The sequence below is a fragment of the Tympanuchus pallidicinctus genome, unplaced genomic scaffold (assembly GCF_026119805.1).
Source record: "Tympanuchus pallidicinctus isolate F22 unplaced genomic scaffold, pur_lepc_1.0 scaffold9, whole genome shotgun sequence".
In the NCBI taxonomy this organism is placed as follows: domain Eukaryota; kingdom Metazoa; phylum Chordata; class Aves; order Galliformes; family Phasianidae; genus Tympanuchus; species Tympanuchus pallidicinctus.
Genome location: NW_026294813.1, coordinates 1,606,467 through 1,631,973, shown reverse-complemented (window position 1 = coordinate 1,631,973; position 25,507 = coordinate 1,606,467). Strand labels below are relative to the sequence as shown.

Genomic DNA, 25,507 nt, shown 5'->3' with positions numbered 1-25,507 from the left:
CTATCAGTGACCTCAAAACAAAGTTATCATATACTGTGTGGCACTAAGTTTATTCTTACTGGCTCGCTATCACACACACACAACAAATGTTGAAACACTTCTGTCTGCCTTTTCATCAACAAGGGGAATAATTTGGGTATTCCTTCTACATCCAGTTCACAGTTGTACAAAACTATGTGGAATTTTGAAAACTTCAAAGCAAACACTCTATTCATTTTGAAACAGGAATTAAAGTTAACAGGGATATAGAGATGACCAAGACAGCAGTAAAACTAAGTTTTATTTCCATAGTAGGAAGAGTTGAAAGTATCGTAAGTTACTGCATTAGGTGACATCTCCCAACCCGACTTCTCAGCTCTACACAATTTTCAAACAGGATTTGTTAAGGATAATTGTTACCTTTTTAGGCTAAATATAATCATTCAATTATTTAAATATTTTACACTGAATGCTGGGAAACCTAGCCAGATATTCATGTGTGTTTTCTTCTGGTTTTGTTTTTAATTTCTTATCTGACAGAATAAAATGCTGGGGTTACAAAAAGACATCAAATACTCTATTAGCATTCCTATTTTCCTTCTGTGTTTTTTTTTCCATTTGTTTCTGCTGTCAGTTATTACTCCTGCATTACTATTCTTTACTGTTGAAGTATCATAAATGATTATATACTGAAGAAATGAAAAATTTTAAGTATTCTAAAACACTAAGATGAGCTTATTACTTACTCAAATTCTGTGGCATAATATTTGAAGAAGCCTATTAGCAGTTCACCGAGACTTGACTCATTTTTTGAGAGGTAAGGAGGAATGGTACATGGTGCCTGATGAACCAGATGCAGCTGCATAGTAGGATCAAAAGATTCCTGTCAAAATAAAATCAGAGTATGTACATACAAACACACATACAACCTTAATCTAGGTGCACATTTTTTTTACTTTTTTTTTAAAACTTTTTTTTTAATTTTTTTTTTTTTTTTTTACAAAACAAAAGCTGGTCTTAAACTTGTTTATTAGAAGTTCAAGAAAAACTTACAAGAAAAAGATTCTATTATCCTTGATATTAATCACTCCAATGAGCTCAAGCGGAATCATCTCACATAGGACTCTGCCTTCAGTTCATTGAAGAATTTTTACATGGGACAATCTCTGAACTAGACTTGCATTTACAAGCTTTTAGAACAACATGAGTAGAGGCTGAAGAAGAAAGCCTACACCAAGCTGGGTGCAGCTGAACTAACATAGGTAGGTGAAGATAATGCAGTTATAATCAAGTTACCATAACCGCAATATAGAAATACTCAAAACAAAAAGACAACTTGATTGCTTTTTCTCACAGCATAAGCTTGCATCTCAAACCTACTAGCTCTAATACGAGCCTGCACTCTACCATATAATTATTTCAAAGATAGCAGTAGTGTCTTCTTTACCCAAACTATCTGAAAGAATAAAAAGAACCTACAAACAAAAAACTTGAATACAGAATGTGGCATTTAAGTACATTTCTTTTTCAGAAGCAGTAATGACCTAAGATATTATAGATCTCCAGAGACAATCTGTGAAAATCTAACACAGAAGCAAGTTCTGTATAAACTTCAGGACAGAATGAGGCATTTTGTGGGCTACTCTTATTTATCTCGTCTGGCTGGACAACCAGGAATCCCCAGAATCTAACTCTGTGTATGACATGCTTCAGCATTTCTGCAAAAAGTCAGCTTGGTGCCAGCTGGACCAGATGCCACACGGCAACAGAATGCACAGGTGGGCAGATCTGGTGGCACTGCAGGACATCTCACCGTTCACATATGTGACAGTGATATACTGAGTCACAGAATTTGCCTTTTGTTTCTCATTCAAGATAAGCATGTGACTTTTACGAGGCACCAATTATCTAAAGCAAGTAATTTCCTTCAAAGCACATAAGTATTTTCAGGTTGCAGAAAGAGCTGCAATTGTGATTTCTGAAGAAAAACAGACTAAGGAGGGTGGCTTGTTTCAGAAGCAGTTTTTATGTGCAGTATTAGGACAGAGACACAGTTTTGATCACCTGCAATCACAAGAAATCTCTTTTTTGTTTTTTTTTTTTTTTTTTTTTTTTTGGCAATTGGCATTTGCTTATGCTCTATAATTATTACTACAGTGTATAAGACCAAAATCATTTTGGTGTATTTCTCATTTTCTTTTTTTTTCAGTGTCAGTTTTCAGAGGTTGTAACTTTGCAGCACATTTTAAATACTTAACTACATTGCTACTTGGGAGAGTAAATGGAAAATGTATTTGCGAATTTCCAGAATGTTTTTTTTCTTTTAATATCTTAATCCACAGTTTTGGTTCAGTTCTGTGGCAATCATATCTAGAGTACTCTTTTAATATTATTACTAATCTTATAATATTTACTAATATTTTCTAAAGGCAAGATAAGAAATGAAAATTTATGCTGAGACAGGATAAAAATGCTATTCTTACAGCAGTGTTCTGGAAACACAGGAACCTGCAAATGATTTAACTCTTTTGCAGGTGAAAACTTGCATTTTATACACTCATCAGCATTTTCAGAATTATGGTATTGTCACAGATATATTTTTGTATATATATATATATATATATATATGTACATATTTTTGCTTTACTTGTTTTAATCGTTAATATTTGTAATGTACTCTGAAGACATTTATACAGTTCATACACTAGAACTTGAATTATTATTACAAACAAGTATATGTTACTGACTCTCACAGCTGTTTTCTTTAAGTTACATGCCACCAAGACTCAAAATTCTACAGCATATAAAATTTAGGCAAACATAATTAGCAAATTTAGTAATTAAAAAAAATTCAGGAGATACAGCTAAACATGCAAGAACTAGAACACAGTCTTAGATGCTTTTCAGCATCTGTTGAACATTACTGTTCACAGCAATGAAGAGATTAGAAGATACATGGCACTGCAAAAATCAGAGAAAAAATAAACACCACCAAAATTTATCAGAGGTATATCTAAGAAGGATTACAAAACGGGAATAAATAAAACTTTAATTTACTATTAGCTCAAAGGCTTCTTCTGCATCTCGATTATCCTAATTATCTAAGATGGCTGACATCACAGTATTTTCTCAATGATAGCATCATGAAATATTCCCTTTACAGCATTACAGGGAGTATATGCAAAAGAAAGTGTAGCTTTCTTACACTATCTCCACATAATTATTAGCAACAGTAAAAAAAAAATAAAATAAAATAAAAAAATGCATACCTCTACAGGGACATCAAGACATAGCAACAACAAATAAAGAAAAATTTTAAAGAGAGCAACTGAATTGAAAATTAGGAGGAAGACACAAGGAATTTCTCTAGATAAATGATGACACTAGACTACTCAGCAATAGTTCTTCTGTTCTCAAACAAATATTTAAGAGATTAGATATTATTTTTAGGTAAGGAATTAGATAAAAGCTCACTAATTACAGTAGTAATTCTACAGAGGATTAAAATCAACAAAATATGATCTGGATACAACTGCAAAGGCTATGCCAGAAGGGCATTTTCTTGTTAAGGTGTTGTGAGGTTACAGATGTCTCAAACATACCTTACTCAGTCTCTGAAATAAAAGACAACAGGCAACTCAACAGCTGTTGGAAGGTACAGAAAACTGAAATACCACAACTGGACAGAAGCAACACTGCTAAACTTATTAAGAGGGATACAGGGATATTTTCAGTTCACCATAGAGAGAATTAGATCAGCAGCTGTCATTAGCACACATTTCTGAGTGAAAACGTCTCTTATAAAGCAAGCTGCTCTCATTAAAGAAATTATCAAAAGAAGCAAATCGCCCTTTTTACAATCAAGTTTATTCTATCAGTGACCAGGCTTACAAACTGTTTAACCCATTACAGACACTTAAGAATTCATGTATTTTAGATAAGTAGTTCAATATACATACATGATGTAGTAAATACATAAGAAACACTTACAGGGTAATTTTTTTGGAGGGATGGAAGGATGGGTTCAGGTAGGGCTATAAAAAAAAAAAGTTCAAAGTTGCTGTGATTCACATAATTCATAGGAAACAATATCACTGATTACCTCAAAGGACTGAAATTCTATCTTAGAAATATCTACTATGAACTTCACTAGCATACATTAAGTAAAAATTACTCCATAAATATTTATATTACTTTATTTTATATATAATAGTATAAGCAGTTAATTCAGCTAAGGGAAGACACTGTTACTGTTATTTGCAGAAGACATGAAAAATCTACAGCAGCTGGATACTACTTGACTTTGAAAATTTATGTTAATTCATTGTTACAAGAAATTCATCTAGATTTCCAAAAGGCAAATTATAGCTTCACTCATTTTTTCCCCTCAATTTAAAATGATTCTGCCAAAGCATTGGAAATCTCTATATACTGCATAAGTATACACTTTCTAGCTGCTAAGTATTATATACTGAGTCTTGAATATAACTTTAAGATAAAACACCCAATACTTAATAGCTGTTCCTATCCATATAGCATAAATAAATAAAGTCAAATGCTCTTAGCTGGTCTACTGAATGGCAAGTGGGATGTTAAGATCATACAGACAATAACAATACTAACACAACATAAACTAAACAATTATAACTTTTATAAGTCATGAATGGGAAAACATAAACTGCACTATAAAATTAAGAGAGAAAAAATTATCTCCCGGGTCTGATGGTGCTAAAGGTGGACAGAAAAAATTCCTCAAGAATCAACATCCGTCTAAAGAATCAGAGCATTGACAGCACTGTCAGCATTGTTCTTGTACTGAACTTCTAACATTACCATGTCCTTTTACATGGTTACCTGCATCATTCACTAGCAAAAATGATAATTAAGTTCAGCATACAGGACCTTGACCTGGGACCTGATTCAACCTTCAAACAAGGTCTCACAGAGGAAGGGATGTTAAAGAATTCCACAAGGACCAAAAATGAGAACAGCAGAATTCTCACAGCATGCTTGGAATAACTTCAAAGATTATAATATGTGAACTACCAGTTGCTTGAATAATCTTTTTTTTTTTTTTTTTGGGGGGGGGGGGGGGGGGGTGGTATTTACAAATATTAAAGAGTATTCTATTTCTATAAGGTTTGGAATATTTTTCTATCCTCTGCCATAATGAAAGAAATGGCAACAAGATCTAGGCAATGTGAGTAATTAACACACTTCATCTGGGTCTGTACAATATACTGAGAGGCTGGAGTCATGTGGGAAAATTACTTACCGCTAGCATTTGCCAGAAGTTTCTATTTTCCTAGTTTATAATGACAGTTGGACCTGCTACCTGGAGGAAGGTTCATCAGACATCTGATGTATCTTAAGACGCTGCTGTACTTACGAAATAAACTCAAGCCAAGGTTCTAAGTTCTCTGCACAAGTATGAGAACATTGAAATGCATTAAGAAGTAAAGGAAAACAGCTTGCCTGGTGAAGATAGAGACACTGTCTCCTGCTCAAGAAAGCTTTTAAATTACATTTTTTAATTCCGTGGTACCATCAACAAAAGCCCCATCAGAAAATTGTGTGACTGGGACATAAACTGTTTTCAGTATTATCACATGCATGTAGTAAAAGTAAAAAAATAATTTGGAATTTGCAGGAACACAAGATTAGGTGCTAGAAGCACAACCAGATGACTGCCTTTTTTTAGGCAATAAAGAGTACAAAGCACAGTTAAAAGGCTCCTTTGATATGCTGACTTCTGATACTCCTCAGGAAGCTGACTGATCAGACAGATTTATTCAAACTTTCTTCTCTATCAGACAGTTGTAGCAGCTGCCAGAAAGGGCTACAGCAAGTGCTCTCATGCTTGCAAAATTGTTAACACTACTTCAGGCCTACACATTTATACTCGCTAGTAACTCCTACTACCTCTTTTGTACTTTGATGCACAACCCAGAAATGGCAAGATCATGACTGCACACAGCATCCAATAAGAATTAAGAAATTCCCCTCTCGCAATCAGTGTCCGAAGCTACTACGACACTGAAAACAGATTTGGGGAATAAGCTGCCAACTGAAAAGGGCAGCTCCCACTAAAAGCACAATATCAATAACTAAATGTTTATCAAGTCACTGTTTCGATGTTCACTAGCCGCTAGACTATATAAAGATATTTTTCACCTTTCCTGCTTGTGCTTCACCTTTACGTGGCCATCTTTGCACCACATTGTAGCTCCCAACATCTCCAATCTTGCACATAAAAATTACTTTGGCCTTTTAAAGCCTCCAAATAAATCATCTATCTATCTATCTATCTATCTATACACATTTGTATTTTATTAAGGATCTACACAGAAGTGCTCAGTTGCCTACAGTATGAGTTCAGTCCTGTGACAACAGGCTTGATGTTTTTTTTCCCCACAGAAACATATAAATATATGGAATTCCACCACAGCAGATATAGAGAAAACAACATACAGGACAGACATACTTACATTCTACTGTCCTTGAGATTTGTATGTTAATAGTATGTACATGGTGTAGGCATCAAATTTAACACAACCAACTGGATCCCAAACACACAAACATTCTCCTAGGTCCTCTGCTATAGATACTGTTAAGCTGAAAGAAAACTACCAGCTTGAGTCAACTATCATAAAACAGCTTTCCACCCTAGAACAGAGTGGGTGTAGTATGATCTTGCAACTAATAAACAGTTGGCTACTCGCTCTACAGCGAGAATCCTTCACTCCAGGCCAAAAGGCTCTCAGATGAACTAAACACTGAACTAAACATTTTTCTAATGGATTAACAAAACAACACAAGTTTAACAAAGCGAAGTGCATGATTTTGCACTGAGTTAAAGTAGACTCAGACATATATACAGGCTGGGAGAAGAACTCCTCGACGACAGCCCTGCTAAGAAGGACTTAGGGGTCCTGGTTGATGAAAAATTTAGTATGAGCCAGCAGTGTGCACTTGCAGCTGAGAAGGCTAATGGTATCCTAGGTTCCATCAGAACAGGGGTGGCCAGCAAGGACAGGGAGGTGATTGTCCCCATTGCTCTCATGAGGACTCCATTGGAGTACTATATTTAAGGCTGAGGCCCCCAACAAAGGAAGGATGAGGACTGGAGAGGGTCGACAGGAGGGTCATGAAGATGATCCAAGGGCTGAAGCACCTCTCCTGTGAGGACAGGCTGAAGAAAATGGGCTTATTCAACCCAGAAAAAAAAAAAAGGGCATGGGGAGAACTCATTGTGGCCTTCCAGTATTTAAAGGGACTTTGTAAACATGAGGGAAATAATTTTTTATAAGAGTAGACAGTGATAGAAATAAGGGGGAATATTTTAAATGAAAGGGGATTTAGGTATTAGGAAAATCTTTTTTACTGAGAGAGGGGTATTGCAACCAATTGCCAAAAGAAGATGTAGATGCCTCATCCCTGAAGGTGTTTAAGGTCAGGTTGGATGGGGCTGTGGGCACTCTGATCTAGTACTTGATTTAGTGCTTCAGAATCCTGTCTTTGGCAGGGGGTTGGAATTCGATGATCTTTGAGATCCTTTTCATCTCTAGCCCTTCTATGATTCATATGATTCAAAAATGGGGAAAAGAAAATATCAAAATAATAAAAAACCTACACAAACTGACAGAAAAAAAATGTTGAAATGAGTGGAAAGAACTACTAGTATATCTTAAAAAATTGAAACAGAGAATTAAGCAGCAAAGCATGAAGGTTGTGTGTGAACTCACAGGAATTTAGAAAATAGTTCCACAGGTTTGTTAATCCATATGATATGCTCTTCAGTGGTTTCTTGCCTTCCTTTGTGAAATTACTTATCTCACAGTAAGCAATGAAGAAACTCATACTGAGTTAAATGACTTCCTACGTGATTCCTTAAGTCTTAAGCAGGAATTGCAAACTAAAGAATTACAAATGTGGTCTTCTACAGACAGAAAGGGATGGGGGAAAGCTTTTTTCAAACTATTCCTCAGGAACCTTTTTAGACTGCATGGCTTTCTTGAATTCTCAGCAGGGGTCCTCAGATGTTCAGGTAAAGCTCTCCTGATCCAAACAGATGTTGAATATTTCAACATACCAGAGACACAAGAAAAAGATTCTGCCCCTTGAAGTTAAGTATCCCAAATTCTAACAGTCTTCAACATCAGTTACTTTACAAAAGGAAAGTCCACATAAGAGCAAAGTCTAACCACATGCTACATCCCCTCCACATTCAGTCTTTTCCACATGAGAACAATAAAAAACACTCCCTTAGTATTTGTCTCAAATTTGCTTGAACGTTCCCAACATTTAAAGAGAAATTGTTATTTTCAAGCTTTGCCCCTTTTCAACCCAGGCACATTTTTCAAGAACTAGACCTTGAGTTTATTTTAAACAGTGTCCTGCAAACTGTTTTTTTTGTTTTTTTCTTTTTTCTTTTTAAAGCTGATAGCCACCTCCAGAGAGTAGGTCCAAATCACACCACTTGGGAAATGAAGTAAAATCACCTCTTTTTCAGACTTTTCTACGTGGAAGATGATTTCTGACAGTGTTTAACTTTTTTTAAAGAGGAAAGCTACATAAATATAAACTTCAAAAATGACAGTTTTAACATGCAAAAACATACTTACTCTGTAAATAGTGCAAAACCATCAATACAAGACTATAGCTGCTTAAAGTACCACGGCTGGCATCATTTATGTCATGAAAACTCGCCCACTTCTTAACAACCAATACTAATGGACGAACACGTTTCTCAACTGTAAACAAAACAAATTACTTCTCAAAAAAAGCACATTCAGCTAGGCAACAGTTAGTCAATTTTTGCTCCTTCTTGATCAACATGATACCATTCTTGCATTCTAAGGTTACCTTCTGCAAGCTTTTAATAGAACGTACTTAATCATTATACAACTTCTATCAATCTTACAAAGGTCACAATAAATATTTGCATTTGAAAAGCAGTAATTTGAGGAATAAGATCTAGAGATACCGAGCCAGGATAACTCTTGCAATGTAACTTGCAGATAAGACAAAACTGGATGCACCAGTCAGCAAAGCAACGTTGCACTCTCAGTTCTCTCCAGTATATTACATAAATTCCCTGAATTAAACTGCTATCAAGACAGACCAAACGTAAATGTTTTAAATGTATATGATGTAAACTTTGAGGGTAGGGAAAATAATTCTTATGATCGGCAGAGAATAAGATTGTTTAAGTATTCGTTGGACTTTATGAAAACAGTAATCATGCGCTGAAATGCTGATTTTGTAATTTGCCTTGGGTTAAGTAGGTTTCTTTTCTACACAAATGCATACAGTGTGAGGAACAAGAAAGAGGATTCATAAGCCTTGGCTCAGTTCCAGACACAACTGGCAAGACTTGGTGGAAAGAATCCTGGGATGTCTGTCAGAGCACATAGTCCTGGGCTTTTTAGGAGGGAGAGACAGGAAGGGTGAGGTGGGGTGGCGCTGTGTGTAATAGAGAGGCTAAGCTGTATGGTGCGTGCCATTGGCAATGACACAGCAACAGAGCCTCTGCTGCTGTGAGAGTCTACTACATAGAAGAACAAAACCAGTGTATTACTCTATAAGAAATAAAGGGGTATCTCTAGATCAGTTGCCCTTGCCCTTACAGGTGACTTCAACTTCCTAGATGTTAACTAGAAATGCTACACATTTACTGCAGACAGGATCAAGAAATTCTGAAAGCACACTTCTTGGTACAAGTACTATAGGGAGCCTACTAGGAAAGATGTCCTGCTAGATTTGATAGATTTCTTGGTAAAGAGAAGGCAAAGCATTGTTAGTCACTGTGGTGACAGTGGACATGAAATAGCTGAGTTCAAAATCATTGGCAGGAGTAGGAAAAGGGACAGTAAAAGTTCATGGCCGTAAACTGGAGCATATGAAATTCAGCACCAACATGCGAAGGAACTTCTTCACAATGAAGGTGATGGGGCACGCTGCCCAGGGTGTGTTGTGGATTCTCCTTCTCTGGAGATATTCAAGAACTGTCTGGACATCTACCTGTGCTGCCTGCTGTCGGGGGCCTGCTTTGCAGGGCAGTTGGACTCAATGATCTCTAGAGGTCACTTCCAACCCCTACAGTTCTGTGATTCATTCATAGATCCGGAGAGAATAGACTAAATTAGTTATGTTGGCCTCCCAGAAGAGGCCACCTAGGCAGAATGAAAGAAAAGGAGTGACACTAGGATCCCTTCCACTGCTTTTTAACATCTAATTCTTTTCTGCCATATAACAATTTGTGGGAAATTTGCAGCAGACGCTAGAAACAACTATAACAACATTCAATATAAGCCCTCATCCACAGCTATGAATTGAAAACATTATCCTATTATTTTAAAACTCAGAATTAAATTCCTTTCTGGACAAAGATGTATAAAGAAATTATACTTAGTGCCTTATGCTGAGCAAGATTTAGACCCTCATAATAAAATGAATATGGAACACTGAAATGGCTCCCTTTGAAATTTAATCAAAATGAACCATTAAAGGTAACTTCTACTGATAGCTTCCTACACCTGCAACTGCCTTGCAACGAACATCTTGAGTACTGTGTTCAGCACTGGGCTCTGCAGTTCAAAAAAGACAGGAACTACTGGAGAGGGTCCAGTGAAAAGCCATAAAGATGATCAGGTTCCGGGAGAGACATGAGACTGGTCACTCTGGAGAAGAAAGTCTGAGAAGGGATCTTATCAATGCTTATAAATACGTAAAGGGCAGGAGGCAAGTGGATGGGGCCAGGCTCTTCAGTGGTGCCAGAGAAAAATAAGGGGCAATGGGCAAAGACTGGAGCACAGGAAGTTCTATATGAACACGAGAGACAAACTTATTTACTGTGAGGTTGAAGAGCATGGAAACCAGCTGCCCAGCCTCCTTCTCTGGAGATATTCAAAACCCATAGGGACACTTTCCCTACTCTAGGGAACCTGGTTTAGCAGTAGGTTGAAGTAGATGATCTCCAGGGATCCCTTCCACCATCTATGATTCTGTGATTCTATTATTGCCCAAAGTCAGTCTGCTTCTTAAGTATGGATCTACTAAAAAATACTGTGGTACCAAGTTTGAAAAGCTTAGTTTACTAGATTTGTGTTACTTCTCATTAAGAAGTCTATCCTCCTCTGGAACACAAAAGCCTGAGAGGAGACAATCCATATTATTTCGGGGTGAGTATAAGAACTGAAGCAGTATTTTATATTTTTCCAGGAAAAAACTCTATAAGAACATAGATCTACAGCTAGCTATCAGCCACACACACTGATTAGTAACTGTCAGGAAACAAAATTAAAGGTAACAGTACAACCACATGTTTGACACTGTTGCCCTTCCCTCCCTCCTTATCTACAGAAAACTTTAAATCTTATAACAGATACATGCACCTCAGTATGAAGAATCTTTGTTACATTCTGAGTACTACAGAATTCAATTAGAAACATACCTAGCTGATACATTGGTTTAATCCAGGCATGTCCAACCCAGGCCTGGCCCACAGATGGCCTAATATGGCTGGCAATGTGGCCCTCCAAATGCCCCTCACTACAGAAGTGACAGCTCTTCAACACAGAGCGGCCTTAGGCGTGCACCTATCACTCAGCAACAACCAAGCCAACAGTACACTGCTAACACCGTCATCTGAAACCAGAGCACGGGGATGGCAGTGCTGACTCAAGTGATGGCAAATAATTGCATGCATTTTGATTCACTGGCTAAATACGGTGCTGTGAACAGTGAAGAATATGCAGCCATGCTTTCCATTTCAATAAAGGAGTTTGAAAATAGGTTTTAAGATTGCAAAGAAAACTGATTCATGTTTGTGACACCATTTTCAGTTGATATAAATAGATTACCTATGTATTTTCAAATTGAATGTATATAATTGCAATCAGATATTCAACTTAAAAATCTGATCACATCTCTTCACCTTTTGTAAGACCTCTCCTCCCAGAGGGAAAGATCCTTTGCTTCGCAACCACACCTTATGCACTTCATTGCTTTTCGGCAGTACATACATTTGTGAATAATTGTCAAGGATCCTTCATCAGGGATGAAGCACAGGAAGAGTAAAATTTCAGCAAAGATCTGTAATCTGATGAACACTTTGAGGGCTCACTAAGAACTGTAACCACTTCCACTAAACCAGACTGATGTATTAGTCTTAGAAAAACAAGTTCAAATATCCCACTAGTTTTCTGCTTTCGTTCTCTTTTCATTATTTTAAAGAAAATATAAAAAATAAAATGCTTTGTTACTTATAAATGAACAATATTGTACATTTTACAAGGGCTGTTCAGAAAGTAATGCCTCCTGTATTATGCTAGTCTATAATGGCAGAGGCAGATGGTGGTGGTATAGCAGCAGCAGTTGAATCCTCTCAACAACATTCCATTATTTTGTGACTGATGGGAGCAGAGCAGCAGTCTGACAAAGTGGCTCCTGACATGGAAATGTATATGGAGCAAAGGTGTGAAATAGAGTTCCTCCACACAGAAGAAAATGCACCCACTGAAACTGATGCTTGCTGAGCATTTATAGAGATCAAACAGCAGATGCGAGCACACTGAGGCAGTGGGTGGTGTTTTTCAGCAGTGGCAACAGTGGATCACTTCTGCTGGTGCAGATTTTATAAGAACACAGCACACAGGTTCATTCATCGCTGGTGAAAATGTATGGCTAATGGTGGAAACTATGTTAAAAAAAAAATGTTTTGTAGCTGAGAATTTGCTCTGTCAAATAGTGCTACTGTGCCCTTCATAAGTGTTATAGTTTCCATGGAAACAAACAGGAGGCATTACTTTTAGAGCAACATATTTGTATGCAGCCAAGACAACATCTATTCGCTCAATGCAGCCATGCAAGTCAGCAGGCCGGACTTAAACTCAGGGTTTAATCCATGCATTTAAAGTGAGAAAGAAATTCCACTTACATCTAACTAATGTAGCTAATTGGTAATTTTATGCAATTCCTTACTGAACTAAATTTTCATAGTCTATCAATACCAAAATAAAACTAACAAAGCATGTTAAGCTTATAGAAACAAGGAAATTAAAAACTTACCATATGCATAGGTTCTCAGAAGGAATGTATTTCTTATTCCTACAATATTATTTACATTCAAGTCAAACTCCACACAGCTGTTAGGAAAAATAAAAAAAAATCAATAATCATAGTACTAATTTCAAAATATTTATTACTAACCAAGTGGCAGAGGTGGAGAAATGCACCCTTAAGATAACTATACTGTAGAAGCCTCCCAAACGGTACAAATTACACAGTTTGATTCTTACTCCAGTTTTGTCTGGAGTAGTTGAATTATTGATAGACTTCAACTGCATAATCAAATACAGCTGTATTTATGGAGAATATATGCAGATACAAATGTAGAACACAGAACAGCTTAACAGATAATTGTTGGAATACTAACAAGTCTTTCTCCCAAACAGAATTCCAGCACATGATTTACCATGGACACATTTGATGCTAATAAGCATTCTCCAACATACTCATTCAGCAGATCATGCTGGTGAGCTGAAAAGGATATGCAAGTGGAAGAAGTCAAAATGTAAGAATCTCTTTGTTGCAATGATGACAAGGAATAATCAGCAAGCATTTCGAAATGAATATTTACTAGTAAATAGTGCATGTTACTTGAAAAAATAGTGGAAAAAAATAAATATGGATCATAATTATTTCAGAGAACACAATTTTTAATAACTGTTTCATTTTTTGTTTTTAATGATATAGTGAGGCAAACAAGCATTACATGCTTTATTTTTATCTGTTCAGCAATGAAATTTGAATTTCATATTGTCTACACACGTTAACTACCCATAGTACTAAAAAACCTATGAGGGTTGTTCCTGAAGTAATGCCTCTTGTTTTATTATGCTGGCTTGTAACATAAAAGGTTGTCAGTGGTATGGCAGTAGAGGTTGAACCTTTCCACCAATATTCCTCTACATGTTGTTGCCATGCGACAGATGACAGCAGAGCAGCCGTCTGACAAAATAATGCAGAGCAGGCATCTGACATGAAAACTCATATAAAGCAAAGGTGTGTTACTCAGTTCTTAATGTAAAAATGGCATGCACTGACAGTCATTGACACTTGCTAACTTCTATGGTGATCAAACAGAGGATGAGAGCACAGTGAGGTGGTGAGTGGTGCATTTCAGCAGCAATGATAGCAGGTCACCTCCAGCGGTGCAGATTTTCTTTGAGTGGGGCATGCAGACTCTTGCTCATTGCTGGCAAAAATGCATAACTACGGTGGTGACTACACTGAAAAATAATGTTTGTCAGGCATAACTTCCTCTTTGTGAAGGCACACTCACTATTCCTTATGATTTTCTTTCATTTCATATGCCTGGGAATGGTTTCAAGAGTAACCTATTTCATTACCTTCCAGGGATTGGGTCATTCTTCTTGCTCTTCCTGAACATATGAGCAGCATTTGCTTTCCTCTGTTTTTCAGGTACTTATGCCAGTTGCTATAATCATGCAAAAATTATAGAGTGGCCTCACAGTCACTTCTGTCAGCACCATCAGCCCTTGTGAGTGCACGCCATCAGAGCCCATGGATAACACAAGGGGAATGGTTTCATAGTCAAGAGGAGAGATTTAGGCTAGACATTAGGGGTAAAGTATTTATTCAGAATGTGATGAGGCACTGAATCAGGCTGCCCAAGGAATCTGTGGATGCTATTCCTGGAGGTGTTCAAAGCCATGGTGGATGCGGCCCTGGGCAACCTGATCTAGTGGGCAGCAACTTACTTAAGCAAGGGGGGACTGGAACAAGATGATCTTTAAAGTCCTTTCAAACCCAAGCTCTTCTATCATTTTATGACTTGCAAATGATCAACTTGCTGAAATATTTTCTGACCAGATCCTTCTCCTCTAAATACACCCTTCCCATTCCAGCCTTCCACCTTGGCGTCTGGGACCTGGCATTCTTCTAAGTCGGTCTTGCAAGTAAAAAAGGCATTAAGTACCTGAGCCTTTTCATTGCTCTGTGACACTACACTCCCAGTCCCATTCAGCACTTTATCCACATCTTCCCTACTCCTTCCTTTGATAATGATGTACTTGTAAAATCCCTCCACATTGCCTTTGATGTATCTTGACTGACTCAATTCCATTTGGGCTTTTAAATTTACTAACTTCATCACTGGATGCTCAGACAATATCTGTTTTCCTTCCAGGTTACCAATCCTTGCTTCTATGCTCTGTAGGCTTTTTTTCTTAATGTTAGATACTTACTATATCTGATAAGAACTACATTGCTCCCTATTCTAGTATATTCCTTTTAGTTACTTATTTTCATTGTGTTCATAACAAATACAAAACCAATAAAAGAATATGTAACACATCCACTTCACTCCAATTACTTCCCCTTCGTAAAAAAAGGCCATGAAACTAGTACATAACATCATGAATCAAACATTTAACACTACATTTTGGAATATCTCCCCTAGAAGAGGGAAGATTGTTTTCTTGATTTAAAATATTTTCTGCCTTTTAGAAGACTATGCCATTACAAGAAACTAAATATTGTTTTGGTATTGTTTGCATATTGTAAAAAGCTGTGAACTGGTCCTTAAGTAGCTCAATAGTCCAGCTGTTTCCACAGAAAGAAAAATTGTTTTTCGCAACAGTTTACTTCCTATCTTTTTTTTTCCCCCCCTGCTACAATGCATCTGTCAACTGGAATTCTCAGTACACAAATTGCCTGTAGAAATACACAATGTCCTGCTATTAGTTCACATCACAGAAATGAAACAGCAGCCCCATCAGAAGAAGAGTTTTGGATCATCAAAGAATTGCTCTGCCACTGCACAATAGCTGTACAAATTTGCAATACAACTACAGCACAACATAAACAACAATAACAAAAGACTGCAGTGGGCTAACTTATATAGACAGCAAAAACACAGACCATTTTCCCTTGTCAAAGTGCAAGAAATGAAGCTGAACAAAGTACTTGCCTGACTTTATCCCTGAATTTCACTATTGGCACTTTTGCTCGAATCAGCTGAGGTCGCTCAATGTAACTTGCTGAAAGAGAAAAACAAGATGCCTAAAAAACAAAACTCCTGGAATCAAATTGAGTGATCTATAGCAAACAGAAGCTTAGTACATTTAACAAAAATATTCTCAGAAGGGTGGTGCTAAATTAGGTAACATTTAGCAACTGCTGTGGAAGTGCAATCTAGGAAAGAGTATAAAAATGCACTAACCATAAGAAGAAAACAATAGGTCAAAAATTTTCAGCAGGAAATACTTTCAAGAAATTTAAACATAAGGAATGCCAGTCTAACGTGCCTTCACCAAGTAGTACTTACATTATTCAGGATTTCTATTATCATTACAGATCAGAAATAAGGGAGTAAGAACACACCTATATATACACCTATACATCACACACCCAGATAGCTAAGCCCAGCACCATGTTACAGCAAGTGGGACATGATTCAGCTGCATAGTTTTTAATTGAGTCCAATTTTCTTATGGTAGAAACTACGCATTTTACTGATAAAAAATACTAGTGTAACTGCACCTTCACTGTGCACAGATAATGCTTAAATTTTCACTTAAAATTGTTTTTTTTTGATCAACAGAGTAAGTACCATGAAAGATTTTTCCCAATGAATTAGCCCTGGAAACAGGGAATGTGATTAGCAGCTAAGATCTCACTTTCAAACAAAGACAGAGTAAGTTCAATTTACATTTTGCTTTAAAGGAGATGGGATACACATTAAGTACACATCACAGGATGATTATCCTCAAAGTATCAACACCCAAAACCAAACACATGAACCCCTGCCAGATGCATCCAGTGCCACTAAGTGCATCTTTGCACTTCACTACCCAAAACTGCTGCATCAGGCATGTTACCTGCCATTTACCAGTTCTCCTCAGTATCTCAGACTACTCTTAATGTTTGCCATAATCCTAAATACAAAGTGTCCACAAAACAACAACGGAAAATAAAGAAAAAATGAGTCTGTAGTTTAAATGACGTGTGCTTGGGCAAGAATCACAGTTTAACTCATTTCTTATGTTGCAAAATATAGGTCATTTGAATTTGACTATAGTTAACTTTAGACATTTTCTACTTGTTTCTGTAAGTTAACCTCAAGTTAGCACTCATAAGTGTGAGAAACATAGTAGTGCAGATTAAAGATAACCTTAAATGAAAGCTGATGTTCACTTTTTGCAAAACAAATTTTTATCAGTTTGGATAGTTACTTTGATTGAATACTGCCAGCTCTATTGCGCTTGCGTGGTATCTTCAAGTGAAAATTTTCAGGACTTCTGAAAGTGTTTTATGGATATGCTGTTTGGACAAGTAGGACAAAGTAATCCTCTACTTATATCTGAATGCATACATGATCCCAAGCAACACATAGACAGACACACACGTATGCACACACACCCCTCTGCCTTCAATACATACCCAGAGAGAGAAAAGAAAAGTCAATCTTATTACCTTACTATAAAGGAAAAACCTTACAGCTGGTTCTGTGGTCTATCTTCACTAGACATACAATGCAGTACAACTTACACTAATGCGTCTATTTCTACCTGTACCTGATGACATCCAAATCTCTCTCCACAACTCACCAGAACATTCTGAACTTAAAGCTATGGAATCCTGTCTTCTTTCTTTGCCAAATTTATCATAAAGACACCTGACATATGGTGTGCGGGTGACAACTGTTAGTACCCATATGCATGCCACATCAATTTAACTTTCCTCACTTACAGTCCTTCTCAAGAGCCTGTTAGGTATTAATGGTATTTGTTCTAGTGGAAACCCACTTCCAAACATCTACTTGTATACAAGTACCTTCCAACACCAGATAGGTATTTGTGCCAAAATATTAGGCTACGAAAAATAAACACAGTCAAGTCCAATCTGTTTTCCAAGGGTAACACAGAGCAGGTAATATCAGAAGGCAATGACCTGATGCTAACACCCTTAGTGGTTCACAATGATGACACTGCTAGCAGAATCTCTGTTGTACATAAACAGTAAATTGTTGTAGATGAAATAAATACAGATTGAATAAGCATCTTAGTATGCTATCTGATCTTGATGCTATGACAGAAGGTATACACAAAAATCTCGTAAAGAATTCCACACAGCAACTTCAGTTTTGGGCATGTCAATGAAAACAAGTCACAGATGCCCCTTCAGTGGTGAAAAAAACATAATCAATCCAATGAAGACTAAGTACTGTCATCATAAATAAAATAAACTATTCACACAGAATTTCAGATTAAGCAATTTAATTCTATCTTTTCTTTTGCAGAATAAATGATCAAGTGACTGTACAAAATATTACTTCCAAACATGGTACAAGCCAAAAGGATCTTTGCCATCATACACATACAGCCTGATCTCATTAATAGCTTTATACTAATGAAAGATAAACTAGATATTCTGGCACAGAAATCTGAATGCAGAGTAATGAAGTACCTAGGACAGTAACATCTAGCACAGGATGAATTAATCATTCATATCCAGAATTCACTTTTCTTGTAAAGTGACATCTTTTTGCAAAACCATATTTTAACTGAACAAATGTTTTCGTCCTCTTACATTAAATAATATCTTACAAACTGAATTAAAACAAGATACAAGCCCTAGAGAATGACAAACCATTAACAGAACAAAACATTATAAATATATTGTCTACTATCAATTAATTGTAACTGGCATATACTGATAGCATCATATAATAAACATAATAATCATGTGTTGTATCTACTCTAAGTAAAAGAGTCATGCTATTCTAAACTCATTAAATTTCATCATCTCTATGATGGACTAAAACAGGAGTGTTAATTAATAACATTTGGTTTTATGGCAGGAAGTTTAGAGATGCTAAACAGTTGTGAAGAATTCACCAAGGAGATGTGGCAATGTTTCTAGGTCACATTTATTACAGCCCTCTGTTTTATCTCATATATACATAAACTATTCATGAGCAAGCAAGAAGGTAAGAGGAAAAGCTTGAAGATCTTAATGCTAATCAGGTAGAAGCAGGCAGAGAATGAAAAGTGCTCTTCTTAAGACATAATGTTATTCTTTCTACGTCGTGTTTGGAAAAATTAGAAAGATTTACATCCATACCATCATTAAGTACATTATATTCTCACCTACTTGCAAAATCCTTCAAGGTCATTGATTTTAGCTCAAGTTCCCTACTAGACAACTCCTACGAGGATTATGTTCTCAAATCCTGTTCTGACCACTACTGCATTCCTTTGTAGAACTAAGAGAAAAAGTCCTAATTAATTCAGACAGTAAGCATCGATGAACATAGTACAGCTAAACTGCTGTTAAAATAAATCCTGCCTAGACTGGATTAGTCTAAAGAGAGTAATAAAACTGAGGTTTAATTCTTCTTCATTTGTATTTTTTTCTTCAATACACTGTAATAGTTACCAGCTCAAATTCACTTTTCTCATTTGTAAAAGACATTGGTTTGATCAGAGTTCTGCACGTGCGCCAGTATTGTACAAATGTACACATGCAGGTATCTGAACAAATACTTCTATAATAAATCTACATAGATCTTTGAAAGAGGATGTAAGGATTGCAGTAACATATCTCTCTACTCTAGTAGAAATACAATACCTACATTTGAGACCAACATGTCACATAAAATACTGAATAAATATCAGAAGCTTCCTCCTGCTTGACTATGCAACTTGACAATTCAGAAAAGAACATATCTTTATTTCAGTCAGTATTCTGAATACAACACAGCCCCTAAATCTGATGGCCTCGAGTTTCTTGCTCATATTTGTTAACTTTTGCAAGTCTAAAATGAAATAAGCTGGAGTTTACATGAATGCTGAATCCCACTAGAGAACTCCTTGAGTGAAACACTCACCTAAAAATCAGAGTTAATGACATAAAAAGAGATGACCCAAAGTTCTGAAGATAGTTTACATAAAAGAAGTGAGAAGCTGAGAAAAGGATGGATATAAGCTGTACAGTGAAGAACAGTATCACGTACTTATTTTAGCTTTCATTTTTAAGCATACAATAACATTACAGTCCAGAAAAAAAGAGGATGATGAGAGACACGCTTAGAAAAAGCTCCCAAGTTTCTGTGTTATGGTCATGTAGTAGAAGATTTAAAAAAAGCTTAGAATACTACCCATTTCACAAATGCTTACAAAATGCTGACAAAAAAACACCAAAAAACTTCTTTCTAGCCCTTTAACTCCTACACAATGCAAGACTAAGAATTTAGTTTAAGGAAGCACATTTCCTCAATTTCTGTGCAAATCAAGCCTGAATCCACAAATCTATAGGAGTGCCCACAAGACATCACAGAAACTAATATTGCTTTCCTAGAGGCGAAGAGAATGCATATGAATTTAGATTCTGAGGGCCAGCTTGGGGAAAGAAAACAAGATAACTATTCCTTTTCAAATCACACAAGCTATTCTTAAATTGTGAATAAGAATTATATTTGTTTAAATAAGCTTTCATCAGAGTAACTGGAAAACCTCCTTGTACTGAACTTCAGTGCAATGGAAAAGAAGTCTGTAAATGAATTATATACAAATGAAAAGACATTATACAGAAAAGCATTTTCATTTTAAGTCACGTGAACGCTTCTGAACCTTATCCTACCAGCTCCATCTACATGACACAAGATAGATGGCTAGATACATGAATTTATGTCCACAGTGGTGTTAAAATTACGAGATGACCTCAGAGGTCTACATACCACAACTTACAGAATTAGCCAGGAGCAGAAGTATCAGCATTTTATCTGGCCTCATCTTCCACAGAGCAATTGGATTAAATAAAGTTTATCAAAAGCACATGCAATGTAACAGAGAATAGGGAAACAATTCGAAGAGGGTAATAGCAGAAGAAAACTTTCAGGGACAGTTGTCCCTGAAAGACAGGAAACGTTTTTCTGTTAGCAGTACCCTGGAAAACAAACTTGTTTTTGTCTAAAACTCTCTCAAACATCTTTTGAAGGAAAAAAAAAAAAAAAGAGACAGTGAGAAAGTAAGTGCTCCCTTTCTGACCTCTGAAAACAAACTAATTTATCACTGTATTTCTCAGCAATGGAAATTACTTGTATTACTTGCAAGTGTACCAGTCTAAGCTCTGGACTACTTAAACAACAATCAGTACAAAATAGCAATAATAAGCAATTAAATATCAGATGCCTGTGCTAAGACAAACAAGTCTGCTTTTCAAGTAAGCTCCTGAAGAATAGGTTGAAAGATTATAGAATCATGGAATGTCAGGGATTGGAATGGACCTTGAAAGATCACCTAGTTCAATCCCCCTGCTAGAGTAGGAACACCTATATCAGGTCACACAGGAACTCATTCAGGAGGATTTTGAATGCCTCCAGAAAAGAGAACCCCACAACCTCTCTGAGCAGCCTATTCCTGTGTTCTGTTATCCTCACAGTAAAGAAGTTTTTTCATGTTTATGTGAAACCTCATACATTTCAGCTTACATCCACTGCTCTTTATGCTTTCTTTGGATGTCACTGAGAAGATCCTGGCTCCATCCTCCTGACACTCACTCCTTACATACGTAAAAACATTACTGATGTTATCTCTGTCTCCTCTTCCCCAAGCTAAAGAGACCCAGCTCCCTCAGCCTTTCCTTGTAAGGGAGATGCTCCACTCCCTTAATCATCTTTGTGGCTCTGCGCGGGATTCTCTCAAGCAGTTCCCTGTCTTTCTTGAACTGAGGGCTCCAGAACTGGACACAACACTGCAGATGCAGTCTCACCAGAGCAGAGTGTAGGGGAAGGAGAACTGCTCTCAACTACTAACCACACCCTTTCTGCTACACCCCAGGATGCCACTGGGCTTCTAGGCCATATATGCACATCTGCCTGTAAAGAAATTCTGAAGTCTGCACAAAGATTTACAGTTGCTATTGCCATTGCAGGAGTAAGTAGTGTCATCAAAGACTGTATCACAAGACTGAGAACTAGAGGGACAGTCACTGGTAATAGTAAATGACGTGACTTTTAATATTTATTAATATTAATTAATATAAAATAATAAAATGAATATAAATATTTAATATTTTTAATAATTCAAGTAGTGGTATAAAACCCTAGAATAAAAGAATCATTAACTTTGGAAAAGACCTCTAAGATCATCTAATCCAACCGTCCACCTACCACCAATACAGCCCACTAAACCATGTTCTTAATACAACATCTGCATGTTTGTCGAACACCTCCACAGACGGTGACTCAAGGACCTCCCTGGGCAGCCTGTTCCAGCACCTGACCACTTTTTCAAGTTCTTCCTAATACCCAACCTGCACCTCTTCTGGCTCAACCTAAGGCCATCCCCTTTCCTGTCACTAGTTATAAAAAGAAAAGAGGCCGACCCCACTTCACCACAACCTCCCTTCAGAGGAGAGGGCTCCCCTGAGACTAAACAATTCCTGCTCCCTCAGCTACTCCCCGTAAGGCTTATGCTCCACATCCACGACAGCTCTGTTGCTCTTCTCTGAACACGCTTCAGGGCCTCCATGTCTTTCTTGTAATGAAGGACTCAAAACTGAACACAATACTCAACTCAATACACTGCAGCTGAATGAATTTAAGGGGAGGATCACCTCCCGTGCCTGCTGGCTGTATTATTTCTGAAACAAGACAAGATGCCACAGGCTTTCTTGGCCACCTGGGCATACTACTACCTCACGTTGAGCCAAGTGTTGACCTACACCCCTAAGTCCTTTTCCTCTGCACAGTCTTCCAGTCACTCTGCTCCAAGCCTGTAGTGTTGCAAAACCTCTTTCATGCAGGAGGCATTTACTTTTAGGTCAAGAACAACCCCATTTTCATCTGAAAGGACCCTGAACAAATAATAAAAACCACAAATTGACTTGTTCCTCCTATATGTCTTGGTACTGTTAACACTTAAATTTTCTTCTCTAGGCACCCTAGTCAACTATCTTACAGGTATCAAGACCAAAAAGAAAAAAACAAAAAAATTTCACAGTCTTCTGCGAGTGACAGCTTACTTTACAAAATTCTTAAAGTTCCGTCCACAAAAATGCAATGCATTCTAAAAAAGTATTAATACAGTAACAGAGGTTTCTAAAAAGGAAAACCACTTTCCTCACATCTCCCTTTCCACTCCCAGTTATGCTTCGTGATGCAAAAATCATCTGAGATCCTGCCCATACTTGAAGCTTACTAATTTGAGGAGCAACATTTAGGCTATTTACTACCTATCAGTGCCATCTCACACTGTAAGTAACATTAAGTATTTTTAACTTCAAATAATACTGTGATTAGAAGCTTGACAACAGAAATGCAATTGAAATTGTTATAACCATGCATCAAAACTTCTAAAAATGCCAATAGTCTTACCACCTCACTGTAGTCTGGAACTTACAAAGTTTAGTACTGAAGAGTTTTTGGACTAAGCTGAGTATATGCCTTGCTTCAGTCTTCTGATTCACCTGAAATATAATACTGAAGTTAAAGAAAAACATTGTTGTCTCCAATTTAAATTCCTTATCCTTATGCAACAAGCATGCTTTACTTCTCAAATTATGAAAAAATAAACAGCACAGAAAACATCCAACAATTCACACAGTAAGACACAGATATACTAACCAAGATATACCAAACAGATATACCAACACATTCATCATCACGTGTTCAGTCCAGTAAAAGTCAGATAAAACATACCCAATTCATTCCAATATGCTAAGTAACTATTACATATCCAGATATAGAACATGAAGGGGAACCAACCTCACCCATATAAAAATGTAATTTGTTTCCTTCCTTTTTGTTTATGCTCCAGTTCCCTCAACATAATGCTCTATTTAAGTGTTTTTTTGTTGTTGTTCAATCAATTCTCTCAATTAAAATTTTGCTTTTACAAAAATTCTTGATATTTCGCATATCAAAATCCTTCTTACGCCTGCTCACTGAAACAGGTGACTAAGAATCTAAATAATAAATGACAAAGTTGCACTTCTAAAAAGTAGTTCCTGCATCTAAAATGAATTCAGTGTTCTTTAGATAACCTTCTAAATAATCTTAGGCAACCTACTTCTGCTTTGCTCTCTCCATTTGTGAAATGAAGACAAAGCTCATTTTCAGAATACTTTGCCAGGTTAAAGAGTTTATAAGGTTAATTTAGTATGTGAAATGTTAAGAGACCCACGAATCATAGCCATAATCAGTGCAAAAAGATGCTATCCAATCAAAAGAGTATTGACATTTTTCTTTCATTATAGAAGCCAGCCTTATAAAAGCACATATGTTTTTAAATGTTATTGAATAAAAAGTGTTCAAGTTATTAGAGAGTGCATCTGATCAGACTTTAACTATACACATAAAAATATATATTTAATTACTTACTGGTTCTTCTTTAACCACCAGACATAAATCCCCATCACTTGTACGAGTGCCAAATCCATTCAGAGAGGACCCAACCAAAAAGAGCCTGCTACCTGTACAAAAAGAACCGCAGAATAAAACCTGGGGTGACACGTCATAGCTCAGAGTAAGGAAGAATTGTGAACCTCAACAACATTCAAACCAATATTAAGTAATCAAATTCAAAACATACATGGAAAAATTCGCTGAATTTCCCTCTGGAGTTCTGATCTGCAGAGCTCTTTTCTATTCAAATCACACGTCTGCTGTTGGCACGCTTGAAACAACTCCAAAACCTGCTGACTTAACTTGACACACATTCGAAAAGTAAAGATAAATGAACGTTCTTTCTTCTTGCAATGATAAGAAAAAACAGAAAACTGAGTTTAAAAAAATACAAGTCAGTATTGTTTCACATGATCTGTTCCATCATTTTAGTTCACTTAAATTCATCCTGAACATCTGCCCTGAAGAAATCATTGTTATTTTTATTTATTTTAATTGTTCAACCATTATCTTCAGCCTGTCAAAGAAAAGCAGTAAAAGACCAAGAATATCTTCTGCTGACTTGAATATCAACTGTTTGCCTAGAAGAAAGTAGGACAAAATGAAGTATTAAAACTGACTTATGTTAGCATCATTATTTTGCGCAATGTCAATGATTAAAAAACTAATCAGATCTCTAGTGAAAACAGATACTAACTGATCCTCTTCATCCACCACCATTATATGCATTAATAAACAGACATAAATATTAAAATAAATCTTCTGTCATGTTGGTGCAGATAAAACATTAACACTGACTAAACAAAAGCTTTTTTTTTTTAATTAAAAAAAGAAGAAATGAGCTTCTCTGATGTTACTCCATGATTTTATCAGAATTCTCCCTGCTCCCATATCCTTTGACTAATTCTCTTCTTTCTTTCTTCTTTCCTTCTCTTCTTCCTTCTTTCCTTCTCTTCCTTCCTTCTAACTTCTGCTGTTTCTAAAACTGACATGTAGACATCCTCAATGTCAAAAGCAAACAGCTTACACAAACAAGTAGACTATTCAAAAATGTTTCAAATGCCAAGGATCTCAGTGGCAGCTACAGTTGTT

The 25,507-nt window shown here is 36.6% G+C and overlaps 1 protein-coding gene across 4 annotated transcripts in view; it reads right to left on the bottom strand.

Annotated features, from left to right (window-relative positions):
* Nucleotides 1–25,507, bottom strand: part of TENT2 (terminal nucleotidyltransferase 2) — a 41,212-nt gene that overhangs the window by 10,188 nt on the left and 5,517 nt on the right. For 3 of the 4 annotated variants that reach the window (XM_052670199.1, XM_052670197.1, XM_052670200.1), the window contains 8 exons: nt 24,603–24,717; nt 24,392–24,483; nt 23,412–23,478; nt 15,977–16,046; nt 13,051–13,127; nt 8,604–8,732; nt 3,970–4,013; nt 726–862 (listed from right to left, as the gene is read on the bottom strand). In XM_052670199.1, the coding sequence (XP_052526159.1) occupies nt 726–862; nt 3,970–4,013; nt 8,604–8,732; nt 13,051–13,127; nt 15,977–16,046; nt 23,412–23,478; nt 24,392–24,483; nt 24,603–24,717 (731 nt within the window). The remainder of the gene's footprint in view (nt 1–725; nt 863–3,969; nt 4,014–8,603; nt 8,733–13,050; nt 13,128–15,976; nt 16,047–23,411; nt 23,479–24,391; nt 24,484–24,602; nt 24,718–25,507) is intronic. The other variant, XM_052670201.1, reaches the window with a different exon arrangement.